The sequence below is a fragment of the Rutilus rutilus genome, assembly GCF_951802725.1.
Source record: "Rutilus rutilus genome assembly, chromosome: 22".
Lineage (NCBI taxonomy): Eukaryota > Metazoa > Chordata > Actinopteri > Cypriniformes > Leuciscidae > Rutilus > Rutilus rutilus.
Window position 1 is genome coordinate 502625 of NC_140227.1, and position 24240 is coordinate 526864.

At 43.4% G+C, this 24240-nt stretch overlaps 2 protein-coding genes across 4 annotated transcripts in view; both read left to right on the forward strand.

Moving 5' to 3' along the window:
- Positions 1 to 617: 617 nt before the first annotated feature.
- rpl29 (ribosomal protein L29) lies at positions 618 to 4928 on the forward strand. 2 transcript variants are annotated; one of them, XM_084395487.1, is made up of 4 exons: positions 618 to 711; positions 983 to 1035; positions 1755 to 1819; positions 4762 to 4928. In XM_084395487.1, the coding sequence occupies exons 2-4, from the start codon at positions 999 to 1001 to the stop codon at positions 4858 to 4860; spliced, it is 201 nt and encodes a 66-aa protein (XP_084251613.1). In that variant the 5' UTR covers positions 618 to 711; positions 983 to 998; the 3' UTR covers positions 4861 to 4928. The 2 variants fall into 2 exon arrangements, with proteins under 2 accessions (XP_084251613.1, XP_084251614.1); XM_084395488.1 differs by having other exon boundaries at positions 623 to 711; positions 986 to 1035.
- An 8488-nt stretch (positions 4929 to 13416) lies between these two features.
- nckap1l (NCK associated protein 1 like) overlaps positions 13417 to 24240 on the forward strand; it is a 33165-nt gene continuing 22341 nt past the window's right edge. For both annotated transcript variants that reach the window (XR_014625799.1, XM_084394382.1), the window contains exons 1-8: positions 13417 to 13572; positions 16310 to 16420; positions 16775 to 16867; positions 17415 to 17471; positions 17559 to 17701; positions 20037 to 20127; positions 20742 to 20879; positions 21907 to 21955. Coding sequence is in view for 1 of the 2 variants with exons in the window: in XM_084394382.1 (XP_084250508.1) it covers positions 13483 to 13572; positions 16310 to 16420; positions 16775 to 16867; positions 17415 to 17471; positions 17559 to 17701; positions 20037 to 20127; positions 20742 to 20879; positions 21907 to 21955 (772 nt within the window). In the remaining variant the exon portion in view is untranslated. The remainder of the gene's footprint in view (positions 13573 to 16309; positions 16421 to 16774; positions 16868 to 17414; positions 17472 to 17558; positions 17702 to 20036; positions 20128 to 20741; positions 20880 to 21906; positions 21956 to 24240) is intronic.

Genomic DNA, 24240 nt, shown 5'->3' on the forward strand with positions numbered 1-24240 from the left:
ATCTTGGACTTATAAATGCATCGCATTATCGTCCAATCCTCGTTAGTATAGTGGACAGTATCTCCGCCTGTCAAAGACCGGGGTTCGATTCCCCGACGGGGAGGCTTCTTCTTTTTACCTGGACTGTTCCCTGCTGGAGGAATGATCTAACTAACTCGACCAGAGCTGCTGAGTGCGTGGCCATGTTCAAGAAACGGCCGAAGACGCATCTTTTTCTTTTCGGCAGCACTTGATCCAGTAATACTAACACTTTCAACATTCATATATATATGATAATCTAACGCTGTACTGCGTTAGATTAAACTGAGAAGGGTCATAGTACTTACATATTATTGTCCTACTGTTAGTTTAGCTGCTTCTATTGTTCTCATTTGTAAGTCGCTTTGGATAAAAGCGTCTGCTAAATTAATAAATGTAAATGCATTATGACTTGTATGTCATAATTTCAACTTTTTAACATTTTAAGTAATATTTTTGACCTCTGTGTCATACTTATCATTATTAGTATTATAAAGCATTATTGTTTTTTTTATGTGTTGGAAATGGGATTCCAAAGGTTTCAGAATTAAACGTGAAATAAAATGTGTGAAACTAAAATTGTGTTTGTTTACATGTGTTTTCGGAACTTCACATCCGGTGACGGGGACTCTTATCTCCCACAATGCTTTGCCGTCTCTCTCTCTTCCGGTTGTCGTGCGCTTCGTGTGGCAGGTATTGAGTTTGTCTCCGTATCAAAATGAAATCTAAATGAATCCTCCTAAATGCAAACTCCTCTTGGAACATCAGTCCAGTATCGTGTACAGTGGCACTTATTGAGCAGCACTAGTGCAGTATTGAGCGCGAGCGGGCCGGTGTTGTGGAGTTTATAGTTTAGTTAGCCGTTAGCATAGCGTCCTGAGGAGGTTTAGCTAGTGTAAAGTTCACTGTAATGTCCTGCAGATCTGTGTTACTTCTGTTCTCTAAACTGCTGTTTTTCTGTTAGCAGACACTGATCAGAAATGGCCAAGTCGAAGAATCACACCACACACAACCAGTGTAAGTGTTCGCCCGGTGTGTGTGTGTGTGTGAGAGAGAGTGAGTGTGTGAGATGTGATGCGATGCTGTGGAAGTTTTATTGACTCTGTGTGTGTTCTGTGGATGTTTTTGTATATGTGTGTGTGTGTGTGTGTGTGTGTGTGTGAGTGAGTGATACTGTGGATGTTTGAGTGTGTGAGTGATGCTGTTGTTAATGTTTGAGTGTGTTTGTGTGTGTGTGAGAGAGCGAGTTTCTGCGGATGTTTGAGTGTGTGTGAGTGATGCTGTGGATGTTTTAATGACACACTCTCTCTCTCTCTCTCTCTCTCTCTCTCTCTCTCTCTCTCTCTCTCTCTCTCTCTCTCTCTCTCTCTCTCTGTGTGTGAGAGAGATGCTGTGGATGAGTGTGTGACCTGTGATGCTGTTGTTAATGTTAGAGTGTGTGTGTGTGTGTGTGTGTGTGAAGTGAGAGGGATGCTGTGGATGTTTTAATGACTGTGTGTGTGTGAGATGCTGTGGATGTTTTAATGACTCTCTCTCTCTCTCTCTCTCTCTGTGTGTGAGAGAGATGCTGTGGATGAGTGTGTGTGACCTGTGATGCTGTTGTTAATGTTAGAGTGTGTGTGTGTGTGTGTGAAGTGAGAGGGATGCTGTGGATGTTTTAATGACTGTGTGTGTGTGAGAGATGCTGTGGATGTTTTAATGACTCTCTCTGTCTCTGTGTGTGTGTGTGTGTGCAGCCCGTAAGTGGCACAGGAACGGCATCAAGAAGCCTCGATCTCAGCGCTACGAGTCTCTGAAAGGGGTAAGATGATGATGTCCTCCAGCTGTTCCTCTGCACATCTGTAAGGCCTTCAGTGTTTATGCTGAAGATCCTGATGTTCAAAACGAGCAACTTTATTTATTTTTTATATTAGTGTCATATATCTGTTCTAGACGTATAGTTCGTGTTGCTCGTACAGTAGATCATGGAGCTTGCAACACTGCGTCATGGGTTCGAGTCTCGGGCGATTGCAGAAGTGTGTTCATGCTCATCTGATGACACACCACTCAAGTGTTGTTACACTAAAGTAAACACAATAGAACATTGAAATAAGACGTGCACTTGCTTTCTAGTAGGGCTGGGCGATATATCGCATGACATCGTCTCGTCAGTAAAGCCGGTTCCTTGATTAGTAGTAAATCGCCATCACCTGCTTTCAGATGGAGCGGCATTCACTACACAGAGCCGTAGTTCACTGCAGGCGATACGTCTGCGATAATTAATGCGCTATGGCTCAGCTTGTCAGTGAACTACGGCTCTGTGTAGTGAATGCCGCTCCATCTGAAAGCAGGTGATGGCGATTTACTACTAATCAAGGAACCGGCTTTACTGACGAGATGCGCCTAACGATGTCATGTGATATATCGCCCAGCCCTACTTTCTAATCAGATCCTATTAGAAAAATAATATAAATGTTTGAAAAGCACGTCAGTCATCACGAGCCAATGGGAGACGACTGCATGTTGCTTAACTCCGCCCCCTATGTTCTGGTGTTCAGCGTAATCACGTCTTCAGATCTGCTCATCAGAGGCGTCTCATCAGGAGATCTGGAGGGTCAGGGAGGGGTCAGAGTTCACCGTTCTTAAACTACAGGGTGGGCCATTTATATGGATACACCGTAATAACATGGGAATGGTTGGTGATATTAAAGTCCTGTTTGTGGCACATTAGTATATGTATATATCACCACCCATCTTGAGGAGTTTGCTCCCTCACATATACTAATGTGCCACAAACAGGACTTTAATATCACCAACCATTCCCATGTTATTACGGTATATCCATATAAATGGCCCACCCTGTACAACAAACTCTTAGTGTCGGCCGATCCGATATCAGCAGTTTTTATAATCAGTGTAGAGTTTCTATTCCTCTGATGAACTGATAATTACTCTTGTGTGTTAAACATCATTATAAAGAAAAACAACAAATGTAATAATGATATGATCATAATCTGTCAAAATACTATTAGAAACTAGGGTTGGGCGACGTCCCCTAAATTGGCCGTTGACGATGTTTACAGTAAAACATCGCGATGGACAATGATATCGTGGGGTTCATTTATAATATTATTATTAAAAACATGCTTTTTTTTTTCAATAAAATTTCATCAGTAGTAATTATTAGGTCCATAGACTATTAAAAACAAACATATATTCAGCAAATAATAAGTTGCAATATGGAATTAACCCGTTTCAATAAAAATATATATTAAAGTTTATATAGCCTACTTTTACATTTTCGCTGCTGTTCTAAAATGGTCTTCGCCAGCTTGACTCCCAGTGCAGGAGCTGTACCACAGAAGCGATTGCTGTGGTGACTCGTGACACTCGTGAACAGCACTGAACACGCACTTTTGCCGGTACAACTTGAATATTATTATCATCATCATACACTTTTCATTAACTTCGGTAGGCTGTAGGCTACAACAAGGGAATTGCAATTGGCTGCTTTTTCTGCAGAAAGCCGATCTCTGTTGATGTGTCTTAATTTTTTTTATTTTTTTTTTTTATTGATCGTTTGTTGGCAAAAGGTGAGAGACCTTGCGAGCCACATGATTTTTGCCAAAGAGCCAGGTGTGGCTCGCGAGCCATAGGTTTCCAACCACTGCTGTACGCGAATCAATAGATTAAATTACGTGACCCGGTCTGACAGGGTGGGGGGCGTGGCATCACGATGGTGGCTCTCCATCGTCCATCGGCACAACCCTATTAGAAACTAGTTGAACTTCAGCAGCAAAAGTTACTCTAAACTCACGAGCACAACTGTACAAAATCTGAACATTTAGTGGAGATGGAGAACAAGTGTAGCACTAAACCTGTTACTCATCGCTCTTTATACTGTTGTAAAATACATTCATGAAAAACAAGTAAATATATTTATAATGTATACTGTAAAATTAAAAGGATTTTATTGTACATGTGTAGCGCAGCTGAATCCAACACACCCGAGAGAGAGATGCACACCATAGACCTTTACCTGTCCGAGAGGTTAAAGCGTAACTCACCAAAATCCATCCTCGGGTCTCTTTGTGAATCTACTCCAGGCAAACTTTCCTTAAACATGATTAGAATGGAAACGCCACTTTTAAGTTTGACTCTTTTCGTTTTCGGTCAAATTGTCTTGTGAATGGGAGTGCTGGGGCCACTGCAGTGATGGCATCAAAATCACTATTTCTAAAACACTAAGAAGGCTCGACACAACATGAAACTGTGCTGGAAGTGTCACCAGCGGCTCTACACATGAACTCCAGCACTGAGAACAGTGTGTGTGTGTGTGTGTGTGTGTGTGTGTGTGTGCACACAGAGTTCACTAAAGAGAGAGGTTTTGAACGACTCGCTGTTTCTCAGTCAAAAATAGTCGATCTCCGAATGCGAATGAACTGACTCTGAATTTTAGTATTGTTTCTTATATGAGGATCCTTTTTCAAGTACAAGGTCAATATTCATTTTCATTAACGACAAAACAACAAATTATCCGTGAATTTATATGGAACTGAGCTTTAGCTTAAGTCAAACTTAAAAGTGGCGTTTCCATTCTAATCATGACTTTAAAGGAAAGTTTGCCTGGAGTAGATTCACAAAAAGACCCTAGGTTGCATTTTGGTGACAGTTACACTTTAACAATGTGTGTGTGTGTGTGTGTGTGTGTGTGTGTGTGTGTGTGTGTGTGTTCAGGAGCTTTAATGCATGTTTCTGTCACAGGTGGATCAGAAGTTTCTGAGGAACATGCGCTTTGCCAAGAAACACAACAAGAAGGGGGCGAAGACTATCGCACGGAAGGCGGCGGCGGCGGCGAAATAGAGTCGAGGAGTGCAGATGTTCTCATGAAGACTTTACACCAGACACAATAAAGCCATGCTTTGAGAACACAGCGTCTCTGTCTCTGTGTATGAACACACACTTGTCTCTGTATGAACACACACTCGTCTAACGCAGCGTCTCTGTGTGAGCACACACTCCTCTCTCCTGTATCTGGATCTTTCTCATGTTGATAGTCTGCTGTTCTCATGGAGCCTCGTATAAGATTGTTTGATTCAAGATAACGAGGCACATGAGTTAACAAAAAAGTGATGTACATGGATGAATCATTTATAATAAACTGCAGTATTCTTACAAAACATATTGAGAGACTGATTATGTTGGTCTAAAGAAAGAGATGTCAAATTTGCAGTCACTCCCTCTTATTTTCCAAAACCTTTTTAAAAATGTTTTCTTGGTTATGTGAATGTTAAGGGAACATTACATGATGTTTTATTAAAGTTAGGGAGGAGCACGTCCACATAATTAACAACAGCACTCGATGAGAGGTGTGTGTATTCAGCAGTCTCACCTCAGTCCATAGACAGTTTAGCAACACCACTCTTCCAACACCACTCTTCTCCACACTTCCAGTCCTAACCACTTACATACGGGGAGAGTACTCTGGGTTCAGGCTCGGAGTAGCTCTACTATAACGGGATAATGTCCACTTTAACGCACTCTCTGAGGCGGCTGAGAAACAGCACAGTGAATTGTGCAGAAAATGCCATTGGCAGATCATTTTACATTGTGTAATGTGTCAAGTTCAAAGCTTCATAAAATATTTATTCCACAGTAAAAACTGGTTAAAATTTGGATTCATTTAAAGGAGTAGCTGTACTATAATGGGCTCATGTGCACTTAAAGGGATGGTTTGGAGTAAAATCAACCTAGGGTCCTTTGCACGATGACCTCGAGTCAAACACCCCCCAGAAGCTTTTTCTCCCTTGGTTGAACATTAATAAAGTTAGAGCTTATTTAGAGATATCAGCCGGATGGCTTAGTGCAGGCGCTAATGGATCCTATGATATATCCCGTAAATTACCCCACTAATAATGCCCAGAATGGTACCAAACTTCTACAGTAGTACAAATAGGGATAGACATAGGTTCTGTACTCAAAAACGAGGCATTGGAAAGTTTGTAAGTACATGAGGAGTTTATTTAAATAACTCTTGCCTGACGGCTCATGCTACCGCTAACCTGGACGTCGACGTCACTTCAGTGCTTTGGGAAAAGCACGTAAAAGTCCTGGCAGAAAGCGATGCATAAGGATGTAGTGTAACGACGAATTATAATTTTTTTCCGAAGTGTTGGTACTAATTGGTACTACCAACAAAATATTAGTGCATTCCTGGAACTGGGCGTCATTAAACTTTGTTAAGCTGGCTATTATTAAACCTCTTATTAAAAAAACGCAACTTGATCCTACAAAATTTGTCAATTACAGGCCGATCTCGTTCTCTCAAAAATACTAGAAAAGGCAGTATCCTCACAGCTATTTGTGCATTTGATACTATTGACCACAGCATTCTTTTGAATAGACTCCAAAATTATGTTGGCATTAGTGGAATTGCATTAGCATGCTTTAAATCATACTTATCTGACCATTATCAATTCACGAGTTCACACTTACATGTAATTAAGTGGAGTAAAGTTTATGCGTATTTGGCGTGCTCTCCAGGGGAGGCTCCGAGCTCAGAATTTTTGCCCGAACCCAGAGTACTCCCCCAGTTGTTGTAAGAGAATAGTTAGGACTAGAAGTGAGGAGAAGGGGTGGTAGAGGGATGCTGTTAAACAAGAACGGAGGTAAGTCTGCTCTATATATACACCTCTTATTTGGGTAATTGGTTGATTAACTGAGTGCGCTTGAGTTAATTTAGGTTAATTATCTGAACATGCTACTGAACTTTGTTAATAAAACCTAATTTTGTAGCAGTAAATGAAGAGATGTCTTATCGATCACAAGTTCAGTATGGCGTACCACAAGGCTCAGTACTAGGACCATTAGGAGATATCATTAGGAAGCATGGCATTAGTTTTAACTGTTATGCTGATGATACTCAGCTCTATATTTCTTCAGCCCTGACGAAACTTACCAATTCACAAAATTAACGGAATGCATAGCTGATATAACATTTGGATGACTAGTGATTTCCTACTACTTAATTCTGAAAAAAACAGAGTTTCTAATTATTGGACAAAAAACGTCCACACGTAATAATCTAGAATACTGTCTAACACTTGATGGCTGCTCTGTCAAGTCTTCGTTGTTGGTTAGGAACCTGGGTGTGTGTGTGTGTGTGCGTGTGTGCGTGTGGGTGTGCTCTTTGATACCAATCTTTCATTTGAACGCCACATTTCTAGCATCTGTAAAACCGCATTCTTCCATCTTAAAAATATATCTAAATTACGTCATATGCTTTCAATGACAAATGTAGAACAGTTAGATCATGCGTTCATTACATCAAGGCTAGATTATTGTAATGCTCTACTGGGTGGTTGCCCTGCACGCTTACTAAACAAACTACAGCTGGTCCAAAACGCAGCAGCTCGAGTTCTTACCAGAACCAGGATGTATGACCATATTATCCCAGTTCTGTCAACACTGCATTGGCTCCCTAGTAAACAATGTATACATTTTAAAATATTGCTGATTACTTACTAAGCACTAAATGGTTTATCTCCGCAGTACTTGAGCGAGCTCTTAATGCATTATAGTCCTTCATGTCGATTGCAATCTTAAAATTCTGGCTAGTTGATAATACCTAGAATATTGAAATCAACTGCTGGCGGTAGATCCTTCTCCTATTTAACATCTAAACTTTGGAATAATCTTCCTACCATTGTTGGAGAAGCAGACACACTCTCTCAGTTTAAATCTAGAATAAAAACGCATCTCTTTAACCTGGCATACACATAGAACATTCTACATTTCTATGATTCAAATCAGTTAAATGATTGTAACGCATGATGTAGTCAGCCGGATCCGGGCCGTATCCAGATCAGATGGAGGACCTGCGCCTAGACACGACCACAACACATGATGTAGTCAGCCGGATCCGGGCCGTATCCAGATCAGATGGAGGATCTGCACCTAGACACGACCACAACGCATGATGTAGTCAGCCGGATCCGGGCCGTATCCAGATCAGATGGAGGACCTGCGCCTAGACACGACCACAACACATGATGTAGTCAGCCGGATCCGGACCAGATCCAGATCAGATGGAGGACCTGCGCCTAGACACGACCACAACACATGATGTAGTCAGCCGGATCCGGGCCGTATCCAGATCAGATGATGGACCTGCACCTAGACACGACCACAACACATGATGTAGTCAGCCGGATCCGGACCAGATCCAGATCAGATGGAGGACCTGCGCCTAGACACGACCACAACACATGATGTAGTCAGCCGGATCCGGGCCGTATCCAGATCAGATGGAGGACCTGCGCCTAGACACGACCACAACGCATGATGTAGTCAGCCGGATCCGGACCGTATCCAGATCAGATGATGGACCTGCACCTAGACACGACCACAACGCATAATGTAGTCAGCCGGATCCAGGCCGTATCCAGATCAGATGGAGGACCTGCGCCTAGACACGACCACAACACATGATGTAGTCAGCCGGATCCGGGCCGTATCCAGATCAGATGGAGGATCTGCACCTAGACACGACCACAACGCATGATGTAGTCAGCCGGATCCGGGCCGTATCCAGATCAGATGGAGGACCTGCACCTAGACACGACCACAACACATGATGTAGTCAGCCGGATCCGGACCGTATCCAGATCAGATGGAGGATCTGCACCTAGACACGACCACAACGCATGATGTAGTCAGCCGGATCCGGGCCGTATCCAGATCAGATGGAGGACCTGCGCCTAGACACGACCACAACACATGATGTAGTCAGCCGGATCCGGACCAGATCCAGATCAGATGGAGGACCTGCGCCTAGACATGACCACAATTTATGATGTAGTCAGCCGGATCCGGACCGTATCCAGATCAGATGGAGGACCTGCGCCTAGACACGACCACAACGCATGATGTAGTCAGCCGGATCCGGACCGTATCCAGATCAGATGATGGACCTGCACCTAGACACGACCACAACGCATGATGTAGTCAGCCGGATCCGGGCCGTATCCAGATCAGATGGAGGACCTGCGCCTAGACACGACCACAACGCATGATGTAGTCAGCCGGATCCGGGCCGTATCCAGATCAGATGGAGGACCTGCGCCTAGACACGACCACAACGCATGATGTAGTCAGCCGGATCCGGACCGTATCCAGATCAGATGATGGACCTGCACCTAGACACGACCACAACACATGATGTAGTCAGCCGGATCCGGGCCGTATCCAGATCAGATGGAGGACCTGCACCTAGACACGACCACAACACATGATGTAGTCAGCCGGATCCGGACCGTATCCAGATCAGATGATGGACCTGCACCTAGACACGACCACAACACATGATGTAGTCAGCCGGATCCGGGCCGTATCCAGATCAGATGGAGGACCTGCACCTAGACACGACCACAACGCATGATGTAGTCAGCCGGATCCGGACCGTATCCAGATCAGATGATGGACCTGCACCTAGACACGACCACAACACATGATGTAGTCAGCCGGATCCGGGCCGTATCCAGATCAGATGGAGGACCTGCACCTAGACACGACCACAACACATGATGTAGTCAGCCGGATCCGGACCGTATCCAGATCAGATGGAGGATCTGCACCTAGACACGACCACAACTCATGATGTAGTCAGCCGGATCCGGGCCGTATCCAGATCAGATGGAGGACCTGCGCCTAGACACGACCACAACGCATGATGTAGTCAGCCGGATCCGGGCCGTATCCAGATCAGATGGAGGACCTGCACCTAGACACGACCACAACGCATGATGTAGTCAGCCGGATCCGGGCCGTATCCAGATCAGATGGAGGACCTGCACCTAGACACGACCACAACGCATGATGTAGTCAGCCGTATCCAGGCCGTATCCAGATCAGATGGAGGACCTGCACCTAGACACGACCACAACGCATGATGTAGTCAGCCGGATCCGGGCCGTATCCAGATCAGATGGAGGACCTGCACCTAGACACGACCACAACGCATGATGTAGTCAGCCGGATCCGGGCCGTATCCAGATCAGATGGAGGACCTGCACCTAGACACGACCACAGGAGATGCAGAGATTATGTCAACTAGACTCTCCCCTGTGAAGGCCTCATCGACACGATAGCCATCGGCACTGATCCTCAACAAACTCTTCTCCATACCGGCGAAGTCACGATTGAAGGAGGATCAAGTCATGATTCAAGTCATGTCTCTACCTAAACATCAAAAAAAGTTGTCTGTATGGCGTTTACTAAAAATATGAAGGTGTCACATTCTAATGTGTTCCTTAGGACAGGAGCTTGATATTGTTAATGAATTCAGGTATTTAGGAGTCATATATGACTCCACCCTAACATTCAAACGTCATGTAAAAAAGGTGGAAAATAAAGTTAAATTCAATCTGCAGAATTTTAAACAAGTTAGGCCATTTCTTGACACCAAAGCTGCCAAGTTGTTCTTACATACTATGATTTTTTCACATATTGAGTATTGTTTTATAAATTGGTCATTAATTAGTATATCTACTCTTAAAAGCATTGAATCTCTATTTAAGAAAGCCATAAAAACTTTTGATAAAAAGGCATTGTCATTTCAACATTGCGATATTTTAGAGAGACATACATTTTTAAGCTTTGACAATTTCAAATGTTTCAAGTATGCTTGTTTGGTATATAAATTGTTACATAATCCCAGTAATGTAATATGTAATATGTTACATAAGTGGAAGCCCAGATATCTGACCTCTACGCGCCCAATTGCACACTTCTTCGGGTTGGCCGTTCGCCCGGCCACTCTCAGCGATCTCAGGACGGCACGCAAATGCCCCATATGACGCTGCCAGTCGTTTCTATAGATGATAATGTCATCCAAGTAAGCAGCGGCATACGCAGCATGCGGCCACAGAATTTTATCCATGAGACGCTGGAAAGTGGCCAGTGCCTTTAGTGTATTCCAAACGGCGTCGTAAAGGCTGTTTTTTCTTTGAATAAAGGCGTTAAGGGGATTTGCCAATATCCCTTTCTTAAATCCAGTCTCGAATAAAAACGAGCTATGCCCAGCCGATCAAGCTGTTTGTCAACCCTCAGCATTGGATATGCAGCATTCACCTTGCGATAATTAACACAGAACCGGACTGAGCCGTCCATCAGGCTGGCCCAATCACTGTATGATTCCTCAATCACTCCCATTTCTAGCATAGCCTCTAATTCAGCCTGAACCACTTTATTTTTATGTTCAGGTAACCTATACTGCCGGCTGCAAGCTACTACCCCCCCCCACTCTGTCTCAGTGTGGTGCTGAGTGAGGTTTGTTCGGCCGGGTAGGGGCGAAAACACATGTCAGTGAGCTGCGAGGGCGAGAGGGGATCTCCTCCTGGGCCAGAGCGAAGGATGTGATTTTAGTGTTCACTTCTGGGCCGAGATCCTCCTCCCCACGCACTGCCACTGCCAGCATCACTGACTCCACCTCGCTCCATTTTTTAAGGAGATTGAGGTAGTATATTTGATGTGCTCCGCTCCTATCGAATTACCTCATAATTTAGATCCCACACCTGTCGTGTGACCTCAAAGGGTCCTTTAATTTTGCATAAATTGGCGCAGTTTAGTTCCCCGGTTATATAGCCAGCTCTGTCTGTCCTGTAGTGATGTTACATACGACACTGAAGCTTCGATGTGCGTATCGCACATGCGACACAATTTCTAGTGAAGCCCCGTATCGGGGTGTGTATTGGTTTACTAGAGTCACGTGATTGATGACAAAATTTAACGAAGCCTCACTTTCTGTCCAATCACGTGCGTGTTTCGCTTTGGGTGTCAGAAGGCTCGAACCCCAGATCTTATTTAACGAGTCATTGTTGGCTTAGTCTGGTTGATGGGTTCGTGAGGAGAGAAAATGAATTTATTTAATGAACAAATCAAACACAAACATGAAAGGCTTTTATTTGTACACATAACATTGAAACTATGGAGTGTGTTGTGGTTGCTTCATCTGCCAGAGCTTCTAACAGAGACTTCTGGCTGCTTTATTTTAAATAAGCACCAGATGGCGCTGTTCTCGACACTCTCGAAGCTTTGAACCTTTTCTCGGAACAGTCAGGGGAAAGCCTCAGTGATTCATGAGGCTTCATTTCCCCATCCCTACTGTCCTGGGCCTGTAACAAATTCTCCATGGAGAGCCGCCCCAAAGTGTGGAGTTTTGTTCTCAGCTCCATTACATAAAATTACACTAATTAAATCAATAATCTCTCAGTGTTCGTCAGTTTAACAATTCGTCAGCAGTTCCTCTCTGCTCCAGACGTGCTTGTGAGTCCCAGTTTGAGTCCCTCTCCTCCCCAATTACTGAAACAAGAGACAGATGTTTATCATTTGATCTTGACCTACGTACGTGCCGCTCGTCCTCCGGCTCTCTCTCGTTGCAGACCTCACTAAACCACAGCCTCCTTGCCACACTCTCCATTCTGTCTCTGATGGAGTTCTGGTTCCTTGCCACTGTCGCCTTAGGCTTTTGGCTGCTTAGTTGGGGATACTTATGAGAAATGAAAGCTTTAGCATAAATTTTGCCAGGAAGACTTAATTACTACGTCACTTATTACCTTCACATCTATCCAATCATGTCCTAATACTTGCTGTATAAAAGATCAGTACTTACACACGTTTGAGTTCGCAGATGCTGATGCAAACAATTACCTCCACCTTCCCCACCAGCACCAGGATGGTCCTGTCCATTCCGTCTTCAGGCGGGACATGCAGATCCGCTACCCTCGGATTATGCACTACGGACGGGGCCTACGCCAAAGAACTTTATAAATAATTGCTTGCGGGGCTGTCAATAAATGAATGCTTTGTTACATCATATCTCCCGAGTCTTTCTGGTAGACCTGAACTGAGCTGGACGATGACATCACTTTTTCCTCCAGAATGGCTATATATATAAATCAACTAAATGAAGAACTTTTTTACAACAAAAATTAACCATCACTGACCTTACTTCAGCTGGACTATGACACTATTTTCTTCTAGATCTGCTGTACAGCAGAAACAAACCTTGTTGCATTATTTTCCTGTTATCTCTGTAAAGCTGCTATGAAACACTCAGTGAAACACTGCTATGAAGCGCTGTATAAATAAAGGTGACTTGACTTGATGGTTGTGGTTTGCTATTGGCTGATCTCATGTGAGTGACAGGTCGTCGTCAGAGAAGAGAAGAGAGAAGGGAGGGAAAGTTATTCTGATTCAAGATTACCAGGAACATGAATCAAATACAATAATGATGTGTACGATAAATCATTTACAATAAACCAATTTTCCATTAAAAAAAAACAAGAACTTGATTTCGTGGTGTCTTGGTTGGTGCGCAGCGGAAGCTCTGTAAGCTCCGCCCTCTCTAATGTTGATTTCACTTCTCCTTGATCTCTGGAGACCAGTGTTCGTTTCACTGAGGATCATCTCATCTGGACTGGGATCATGGCCTACCAATTCAAACTGGCTGAGAAACTTATTATTCTCAATGAACGGGGTCAAGGAGTTCTAGTCAGGATGAACCATATTAAAAAGGTGAGAGGAAAATAGCAATATTCACAAACCTGTGAGAAAGATGCATACAGGCAGGGCTGAATTTTGTTTGTGTGGACTTGCATTGAATTTATGAGATTGATTCACATCAGATTGGACTGGATGAGCTGCTTTGCTTGTTGAATTGTTTGTAGAACCAAACGATGCTCAAATCTCACATTGTTGTTTTAATCATCCAGTTTTGGGTCTGTTTTTATCATTCAGATGGGATTTAAAAGTACTTTGTATTCATTTTATTCAGAGGGCTTTTAAAAGTATATGTATTGTATTTTGACATGTTTTCAAAAGAAAGTATGTTCTGTCTCAGTTTTGTAGAGAAAGAGGAAGTGCACACAGGAAGTAAAGAGGACTTGTCAGGGCTCTCTGTAAACCACATCTCTCTCACACACACTGCATTTCCTGTCTGTCGCAGAAAGCAGTTACAAATGTTACTGTCAAAACTAATGCCAAGCTTTAGTGCAAATAAATAAATGAATAAATCCTCTGAACAACTCCTCTTAGTGCCTTTGCCTACTCAGTGAGTCAGGCTGTAAAGGTCAAAGGTTAATCAGACCTCTAGGTCAGGTGAAAAACTATATTTATCTCTGCTTGACATCCACAGTGAAATGTGCACTTCAGAATCTTTAGAATATCTGACAGAAAGGCTTGAAAGAGACTTGAAATATTTGATTTATGTTAAATCCATCCAATTGTTTATTGTTCATGACTACAATTAGTATGCCATTCACAGGTTTATCTCCCCCAACAGTGTAAACATTGAGCCTCCCAGACAGAAATCAAAACATTGAGAGCATCCACTCAGATCCTTCAATATGTTAGCTCAACCTATAGCGAGAGTTTGGGGCGTGACTACTGTAGCAGAAGGAGAGTTTGGTGCGTGGCTATTGTAGCAGAAGGAGAGTTTGGGGAGTGGCTACTGTAGCAGAAGGAGAGTTTGGGGAGTGGCTACTGTAGCAGAAGGAGAGTTTGGTGCGTGGCTATTGTAGCAGAAGGAGAGTTTGGGGAGTGGCTACTGTAGCAGAAGGAGAGTTTGGTGCGTGACTACTGTAGCAGAAGGAGAGTTTGGGGAGTGGCTACTGTAGCAGGCGGAGAGTTTGGGGAGTGGCTACTGTAGCAGAAGGAGAGTTTGGGGAGTGGCTACTGTAGCAGAAGGAGAGTTTGGGGAGTGGCTACTGTAGCAGGTGGAGAGTTTGGGGAGTGGCTACTGTAGCAGAAGGAGAGTTTGGGGAGTGGCTACTGTAGCAGGCGGAGAGTTTGGGGAGTGGCTACTGTAGCAGGCTGAGAGTTTGGGGTGTGGCTACTGTAGCAGAAGGAGAGTTTGGGGCGTGGCTATTGTAGCAGAAGGAGAGTTTGGGGAGTGGCTACTGTAGCAGAAGGAGAGTTTGGGGAGTGGCTACTGTAGCAGAAGGAGAGTTTGGGGAGTGGCTACTGTAGCAGGCGGAGAGTTTGGGGAGTGGCTACTGTAGCAGAAGGAGAGTTTGGGGAGTGGCTACTGTAGCAGGCGCAGAGTTTGGGGAGTGGCTACTGTAGCAGGCGGAGAGTTTGGGGAGTGGCTACTGTAGCAGGCTGAGAGTTTGGGGTGTGGCTACTGTAGCGGGCGCAGAGTTTGGGGCGTGGCTACTGTAGCAGGCTGAGAGTTTGGGGAGTGGCTACTGTAGCAGGCTGAGAGTTTGGGGAGTGGCTACTGTAGCAGGCTGAGAGTTTGGGGAGTGGCTACAGTAGCAGACTGAGAGTTTGGGGCGTGGCTATTGTAGCAGAAGGAGAGTTTGGGGAGTGGCTACTGTAGCAGAAGGAGAGTTTGGGGAGTGGCTACTGTAGCAGAAGGAGAGTTTGGGGAGTGGCTACTGTAGCAGGCGGAGAGTTTGGGGAGTGGCTACTGTAGCAGAAGGAGAGTTTGGGGAGTGGCTACTGTAGCAGAAGGAGAGTTTGGGGAGTGGCTACTGTAGCAGGCGGAGAGTTTGGTGCGTGGCTATTGTAGCAGAAGGAGAGTTTGGGGAGTGGCTACAGTAGCAGGCGCAGAGTTTGGGGAGTGGCTACAGTAGCAGACTGAGAGTTTGGGGAGTGGCTACTGTAGCAGGCGCAGAGTTTGGGGAGTGGCTACAGTAGCAGGCGCAGAGTTTGGGGAGTGGCTACTGTAGCAGACTGAGAGTTTGGGGAGTGGCTACTGTAGCAGGCGCAGAGTTTGGGGAGTGGCTACAGTAGCAGGCGCAGAGTTTGGGGAGTGGCTACAGTAGCAGGCGCAGAGTTTGGGGAGTGGCTACTGTAGCAGGCGCAGAGTTTGGGGAGTGGCTACTGTAGCAGACTGAGAGTTTGGGGAGTGGCTACTGTAGCAGGCGCAGAGTTTGGGGAGTGGCTACTGTAGCAGACTGAGAGTTTGGGGAGTGGCTACAGTAGCAGGCGCAGAGTTTGGGGAGTGGCTACAGTAGCAGGCGCAGAGTTTGGGGAGTGGCTACTGTAGCAGACTGAGAGTTTGGGGAGTGGCTACAGTAGCAGGCGCAGAGTTTGGGGAGTGGCTACAGTAGCAGGCGCAGAGTTTGGGGAGTGGCTACAGTAGGAGGCGCAGAGTTTGGGGAGTGGCTACAGTAGCAGGCGCAGAGTTTGGGGCCGATCATTCATCATGGACAAGAATGGAGAAATGTCTCCTTTTTTGGTGGTGGTGGTGTATCTCTGTAATGCGATTTTGGATTCTGTGTTTTGGCTAATGTATATGTTTTTCCAGGTATGCACAGACCCAAAGCGAAGACCATCATACTTTACTGATAAAAGCATGGAGTCTGCCACCAAATACATCAACAGAAAATTCCCCAACATTGACTTCAGGGGTGGCAGTGTGAGTATTGACAGACAACAGCTGTGATTCATTGCTCAAATGTTAAATAATTATTTGGTTACACTATTTTGATAGTCCACTTTATACATTCAACTAGCTACAGTATAAGTAACTTTGTCAACTAACTCTCATTAGAGTATTAGTCAGGTTCGGGTTAGAATAAGTTGACGATAGTAATAAAGTTACTGATAGTGAGGAGCATCACAACAAAGATTTAGCAGATATTAGACAGTCTATTAATACTCTAATGAGAGTTATTTGGCATGTAGTTGCTATAATAGAATGTCTAAATTGGACTATTGAAGTAAAGTGTTAGCACTTATTTTCTTCCTCCATCACACCGTGTTTCTGCAGCAACATCTGAGCAGCATACAGAAGCAGAAGTCGGTCGTTCTGGAGGGCCTGCACAGTTTCTATGAGTCCTTCATCGACATCATGGAGTTCAGGGTAAGAGTGTCAGCTGATCTCTGTCAAGGTCATGTAGAGTTCATCTTGGTCAATTTTACACTGTAATCAACTCTTGTATGTGGTTTCATTTTTGCACCGGCTTTTAAAAATTTTACTTACTCCCAAAAATTGAGATACCTTTTTGATTGAGTTACTTTAAATACATTGGACACATCAACTGGATAAACACAGTCAATTAAGTTGAGTTTTTTTCACTTGCAAAAAAGAACTTCTCAGTTAAAAAAACACACAAAAAAAACACCTGCAAGGTCTGGAAGAGATCGAGCCTCAGCCAGCGGAGAAGAAGTAACATTCATTTTAACACTAAAGATAAGTAGCAACGACCAAATGTCTACTAAATTAGTAAATGTGTATGGAGTCATCATTTTTATGAAATATTGGAATATGACAAACATCAAATAAGTGTTGGAATCAGGAGTCATACAGTAAATCTTTCAGTAGTATTTTGTAATAAAACTGATGATATTATCTTATTCCTGTTTTAGTGTCAGTATTTTTAATGAATTTATTCATGTTTTGTCTTTAGGATCATGTTTATGAGTTGCTCAACACAATAGATGCCTGCCAGTGCTTCTTTAACATTGTAAGTATGACTCTTGAAGAGAGAATAGAATTCATAAGGCAGATATTCATCTGTTTTATATTCATCTGTGCTCATAAATGCTTTCAGACCATTAATACTGACTTCACCAAGAACTACCTGGATCTCATCGTCACCTACGCCTCAGTCATTTTCATGTTATCCCGCATCGATGACAAGAAGCTGATTGTGGGAATGTATAACAGTGCATATGAGCTGTCCAATGGAAACAGGTAATTTGATCATGTGACCACATGTTTAGACACTACGGCTGCGGCCGAAATCACATGCTTCCCTACTATGAAGGAGGCAAGAACAGTATGTGACAAAACAAGTATGTCTGAATTCACAGCACTCATAAAAGAGTAGGAAAAAGTGTGCATATGATGGACACTTTACTATCCCATGAGGCCACAGGAGAGGATTTATGAACCAGCAACTGACACTGGTAAATCACGTGATAATGACAGCATGGCGAATGTAGTACGTAGTAAGATTACATTCATACGTAATGACTTACTCAAGTAATGCCTACTCAAGAGAGTATGTAACATAATAACGATCATGTTCTGTGTTATGGACTTTTAATTTATATTTCATTATTCCCTGTGTTCTGTTCCTGCTTCCTTTGTTCCCCATTTTCTTCTTTTCCGTTTCCTAGGTTGCTGAATATGCCCTTGTTTGTTGCTATGGTTACTGATTGCTTTGTGCACCTGTTTCTTGTTCAGTTTGTTTTCCTCTGTGTGTTTAAGCCTTCAATATAGTTCTCTTCATGCTCCAGTATTATCTTTACAGTGTTTTACAGTAAATCAGTTGTGATCCTCTACTCCTGCTTTTATGCAGTTACATACACCAACACACTCTCGTAAATATCCCGAAGAATTTTACAGTTTTGTGAATTGGTGGCAAACTTGTATGTTTTTATATAAAATTGCCAATTTGTGCAATACTTACGAATTCTCATGAGATCGGCTTGAATGTATTGCACATATAATGTAAAAATGTATGTACAATTAGATATGATTTACATATACATAATCTTTAAATCTGGTCTGAAATCAGTTTCATTTTGATTTTGTAAATGGCTTTTCTTTCAGATGATGTGATTACAAAACATTTGGCCATCTCATCATCTCCAAAAGTAGTAAATATAGCTTATGTATATGATTGTCTCTTTATGATAAAGGACTCTTTTGGCCCTATCTTGCAACCAGCGCAATTGACTTTGTACACCGATGCATGTTTCATTCCTATTTTGCACCCGCGCACAGCGGACTTTTTCCTCCACAGACGCACATCGGTAAATTAGGGAATGAACTTGTGCTCCCGGGGGCGGTTCAGCGAAAAGAGGAGGCGTGTTCCGGCGCAAACGTTCCCTGGTGCTATTTTGCAGTTTCAGAAAACAATTCCGCCACAGACCAGGAGAAACCTCGTCTAAAGTCAGTGGCGCGTTATTCAGATGCTATTTTAAGGGCGCATGCTTGGCCATAATGTAGCGTGTGCACAACGCACACACACTTTGCTTCTCTCATCTACACAGACGCAGCAGTTCCAATTTTGCAAACCATACATAATTACAAGGAAAATATTCCACACGAGGGAAATCATTGTTGTGTCCATGAAGATGTGAAAAAATAGGCATAAATCTAGCTTACACATTTACCCAAATTATCATACGCCTGTTTAACCGAAGCTAATTTGGGTGTGTTTCTCCAACCCCAATGTCACTTCTCTGTGTTTTACGGCCCTGACGAGAACGTCGGTCTCCTCGGCTGTGATCCGCTCCTGGCGCGCATATGGAAAATCCACCGTTATAATAGCAATCCGCCATGGAACAAGCGCGCCTGCTCTTAAAGGGAATGTGAGATGACGCTCTGATTGGTTTATTTCACGTTACGCCCAAACCACACCTATGAGTAATGAAGCTCTTCAGACCAACACATTTTAGATTTGCGTCGGGCACAAGAGTCATTTATCCTGCCGGTATAATAGCAACAGCGCCCGAGATCCGCCCACAAAGTTACTTGCGTTTCGCGCTTGATACTTGTGTTTCAGATCGTTAAAATAGGGCCCATGATGTCTATTCTTACAGTCATTGTGTATAAACATAGATCCACACACATTTACATTTAAACGAGAAATACATTTGACTTGTTTTCAGTGTCTCGTAGTTATCAAACCCAAGACATTGTTTTGTTTATTTTCACAGTTTTACTGATCAGATTCATTTGGAAGCTTGTTTTCGCCACATAATAAAAAATAATTGCAAGAAAAAAAGTCAGAATTGCATGTTTATACTTTATAACACGCAATTATACAATGCAGTTCTGACTTTATAACCCCCAATTGCGTGTTATAAAGTCAGGTATGCAAGATATTAAACATGCACTTGTGAGATAAAAAGTCGCAATTACCTTTTTTATTTTTTATTCTGTGGCGGAAACAAGCTTCCATAGATTTCCTCATGAGGACGGATGGCTGCTTCCTACAACTGACAGTGCAAATGCAAAAAGGTTTATGTGTGGGTTATATTAGAAATATATAATAATATGGAGTATGATTACGCAGTGATCCCTCGTACCCTCGCCTTGGCCAGATGTTCCTCGAGTACGATCATCCCTGGAAAAAACTGGCGGAGGAGTTCGGCCCTCACACCAAGGTCAGTCACTTTCACTTCCATCACAGCACAGGTACTGGAAACAACAGTTTATTATGGTACAGAATAATATTCTTGATTTGTTATTTTAGTATCATTGAGACCAAATGTCTTCCGTTACCAGTAAAAAGTGTCCTACATTATTTTAAATATATCTAGTCAGTGACAGTGAAAGCATATTCGTCTAAAATAATTCAGTATTTTCAGCTTCAGAATCATGAATATTGTTATTCTGGTGTCTCTATTGTCCTGTGCTTTGGGTTTCAGCACCAAGTCCAAGACTATTCATTTACACAAACAATGTAATACTGGTAATACCAAATTTAGCATTTTAATCAACAGTAACATTTTTTTTTACCTTTTATCATATATTTTGGAGTATCTCAATAATATTGTATCGTGAGTTCAGTATCGTGATATGTACTGAATCATGACTTGAGGGAATCGTTACACCCCTAATGCCTTGGCAAATAAGGGTTAAGTTTTACTTCGATTGTTCATTCGGTTGCATTCTACTAACTGTAAGTAACTGTAAGAATCCTGTATAGAAATAAGTGATTGACTGTCGGATGTATAAGTCGTGTGTGTGTGTGTGTGTGTGTGTGTGCTGTTGTCAGTCTGTGACGGAGGCTCTTCTCTCGCTAAACCTGGTGTATCCGCGGAGGAATCTGACCGCTGACCAGTGTCGAGGCGCTCAACTCCTGTCTCTGCTGGCCTCACCCGCCGCCATGCTGAGTCCCGTCTGCTGCGACACTGTACGTATATACACATCTGTAAACATCTGCCCATCATCATCAGCTTCACATCTGTACACATCTGCCCATCATCATCAGCTTCACATCTGTACACATCTGCCCATCTGTACACATCTGCCCATCATCAGCAGCTTCACATCTGTACACATCTGCCAATCATGCATTAGCTTCACATCTGTACACATCTGCCCATCATGCATTAGCTTCACATCTGTACACATCTGCCAATCATGCATTAGCTTCACATCTGTACACATCTGCCAATCATGCATTAGCTTCACATCTGTACACATCTGCCCATCATCATCAGCTTCACATCTGTAGACATCTGCCCATCATCATCCGTAAACTCATGCATCAGCTTCACATCTGTACACATCTGCCCATCATCAGCTTCACATCTGTACACATCTGCCCATCATCATCAGCTTCACGTCTGTACACATCTGCCCATCATCATCAGTAAACTCATGCATCAGCTTCACATCTGTACACATCTGCCCATCATGCATCAGCTTCACATCTGTACACATCTGTCCATCATGCATCAGCTTCACATCTGTACACATCTGCCCATCATGCATCAGCTTCACATCTGTACACATCTGCCCATCATGCATTAGTTTCACATCTGTACACATCTGCCCATCATGTATTAGCTTCACATCTGTACACATCTGCCCATCATGCATTAGTTTCACATCTGTACACATCTGCCCATCATGCATCAGCTTCACATCTGTACACATCAGCTTCACATCTGTACACATCTGCCCATCATCATCTTCACATATGTACACATCTGTCCATCATCATCATCAGTAAACTCATGCATCAGCTTCACATCTGTACACATCTGTCCATCATCTTCACATCTGTATACATCTGCCCATCATCGTCAGCTTCACATCTATACACATCTGCCCATCATCATCAGCTTCACATCTGTACACATCTGTCCATCATCATCATCAGTAAACTCATGCAACAGTGTGAATAAAAGACTGACACTGAACATTGTTTATAGATGGCTTGTGAGTATCTGTCCATGGAGGTGATGGAGCGCTGGATCCTCAGTGAGTGACACACACTTTTCACACTCTCTCAATACCCTCTTACACTCTTTTTCCAAACACACCTCTTTATTTGAGGGATCATTTCTGTCAGTGCTCAGATGACCTTGTGTGTTATTCTATTTGAAAATTGTATCCCTTTACCGGCCACTGTGGCTCCAGGATTTCTTAGATCAGTGGATAAATGCACACATCAACATCACTAGATACAGTAAATAATCCTAATGTAATATTTGCAGTTAATAACCCAAGATTTGTACTCTATGTCAGTGGTTGTGTATCAACTTTTTTTTTTTGTATTTTAGCTGGAATGAAAAGCAGCAGAATAGTGAAGAACATGTCCTGCCCACTATAATACAGTATATCATGTGCATGTCCCTCAGCCTGGAGCTCATTCACTTCATTTCTGCTGTGAAAGGGCCTTTACATGTGCTAGACTTTTTTTGTTATTACACTCTAAAAAATGCTGGATTGTTTAAACCCATGTTTTGGTCAAATATGGACAAACCCATAGCCTGGCAAGCCAGACCTACCTATGTGTTGTTGTGTTATGTTGTGTTGTTCAGTCGGGGGTTGTGTTGATGCGTTGTTGTGTTGTGTTGTTCAGTCGGGAGTTGTGTTGATGTGTTGTTGTGTTGTTCAGTCGGGGGTTGTGTTGATGTGTTGTTGTATTGTGTTGTGTTGTTCAGTCGGGGGTTGTGTTGTGTTGTGTTGTGTTGTGTTGTGTTGTGTTGTGTTGTGTTGTGTTGTTCAGTCGGGGGTTGTGTTGATGTGTTGTTGTGTTGTGTTGTGTTGTGTTGTGTTGTTCAGTCGGGGGTTGTGTTTATGTGTTGTTGTGTTGTTCAGTCGGGGGTTGTGTTGATGTGTTGTTGTGTTGTGTTGTGTTGTGTTGTGTTGTGTTGTGTTGTGTTGTGTTGTGTTGTGTTGTGCTGTTCAGTCGGGGGTTGTGTTGATGTGTTGTTGTGTTGTGTTGTGTTGTGTTGTGTTGTGTTGTGTTGTGTTGTTCAGTCGGGGGTTGTGTTGATGTGTTGTTGTGTTGTTCAGTCGGGGGTTGTGTTGATGTGTTGTTGTGTTGTGTTGTGTTGTTCAGTCGGGGGTTGTGTTTATGTGTTGTTGTGTTGTTCAGTCGGGGGTTGTGTTGATGTGTTGGTGTGTTGTGTTGTGTTGTTCAGTCGGGGGTTGTGTTGATGTGTTGTTGTGTTGTGTTGTGTTGTGTTGTGTTGTGTTGTGTTGTGTTGTTCAGTCGGGGGTTGTGTTGATGTGTTGTTGTGTTGTTCAGTCGGGGGTTGTGTTGATGTGTTGTGTTGTGTTGTTGTGTTGTGTTGTGTTGTGTTGTGTTGTTCAGTCGGGGGTTGTGTTTATGTGTTGTTGTTCAGTCGGGGTTGTGTTTATGTGTTGTTGTTCAGTCGGGGGTTGTGTTGATGTGTTGTTGTGTTGTGTTGTGTTGTTCAGTCGGGGTTGTGTTGATGTGTTGTGTTGTGTTGTGTTGTGTTGTGTTGTGTTGTGTTGTTCAGTCGGGGGTTGTGTTTATGTGTTGTTGTTCAGTCGGGGGTTGTGTTTATGTGTTGTTGTTCAGTCGGGGGTTGTGTTGATGTGTTGTTGTGTTGTGTTGTGTTGTTCAGTCGGGGTTGTGTTGATGTGTTGTGTTGTGTTGTGTTGTGTTGTTCAGTCGGGGGTTGTGTTGATGTGTTGTTGTGTTGTTCAGTCGGGGGTTGTGTTGATGTGTTGTGTTGTGTTGTGTTGTTCAATCGGGGGTTGTGTTGATGTGTTGTTGTGTTGTGTTGTTCAGTCGGGGGTTGTGTTGATGTGTTGTTGTGTTGTTCAGTCGGGGCTTGTGTTGTGTTGTTGTGTTGTTCAGTCGGGGGTTGTGTTGATGTGTTGTTGTGTTGTGTTGTGTTGTGTTGTTCAATCGGGGGTTGTGTTGATGTGTTGTTGTGTTGTGTTGTTCAGTCGGGGGTTGTGTTGATGTGTTGTTGTGTTGTGTTGTTCAGTCGGGGGTTGTGTTGATGTGTTGTTCAGTCGGGGGTTGTGTTGATGTGTTGTTGTGTTGCGTTGTGTTGTTCAGTCGGGGGTTGTGTTGATGTGTTGTTCAGTCGGGGGTTGTGTTGATGTGTTGTTGTGTTGTGTTGTGTTGTTCAATCGGGGGTTGTGTTGATGTGTTGTTGTGTTGTGTTGTTCAGTCGGGGGTTGTGTTGATGTGTTGTTCAGTCGGGGGTTGTGTTGATGTGTTGTTGTGTTGCGTTGTGTTGTTCAGTCGGGGGTTGTGTTGATGTGTTGTTGTGTTGTGT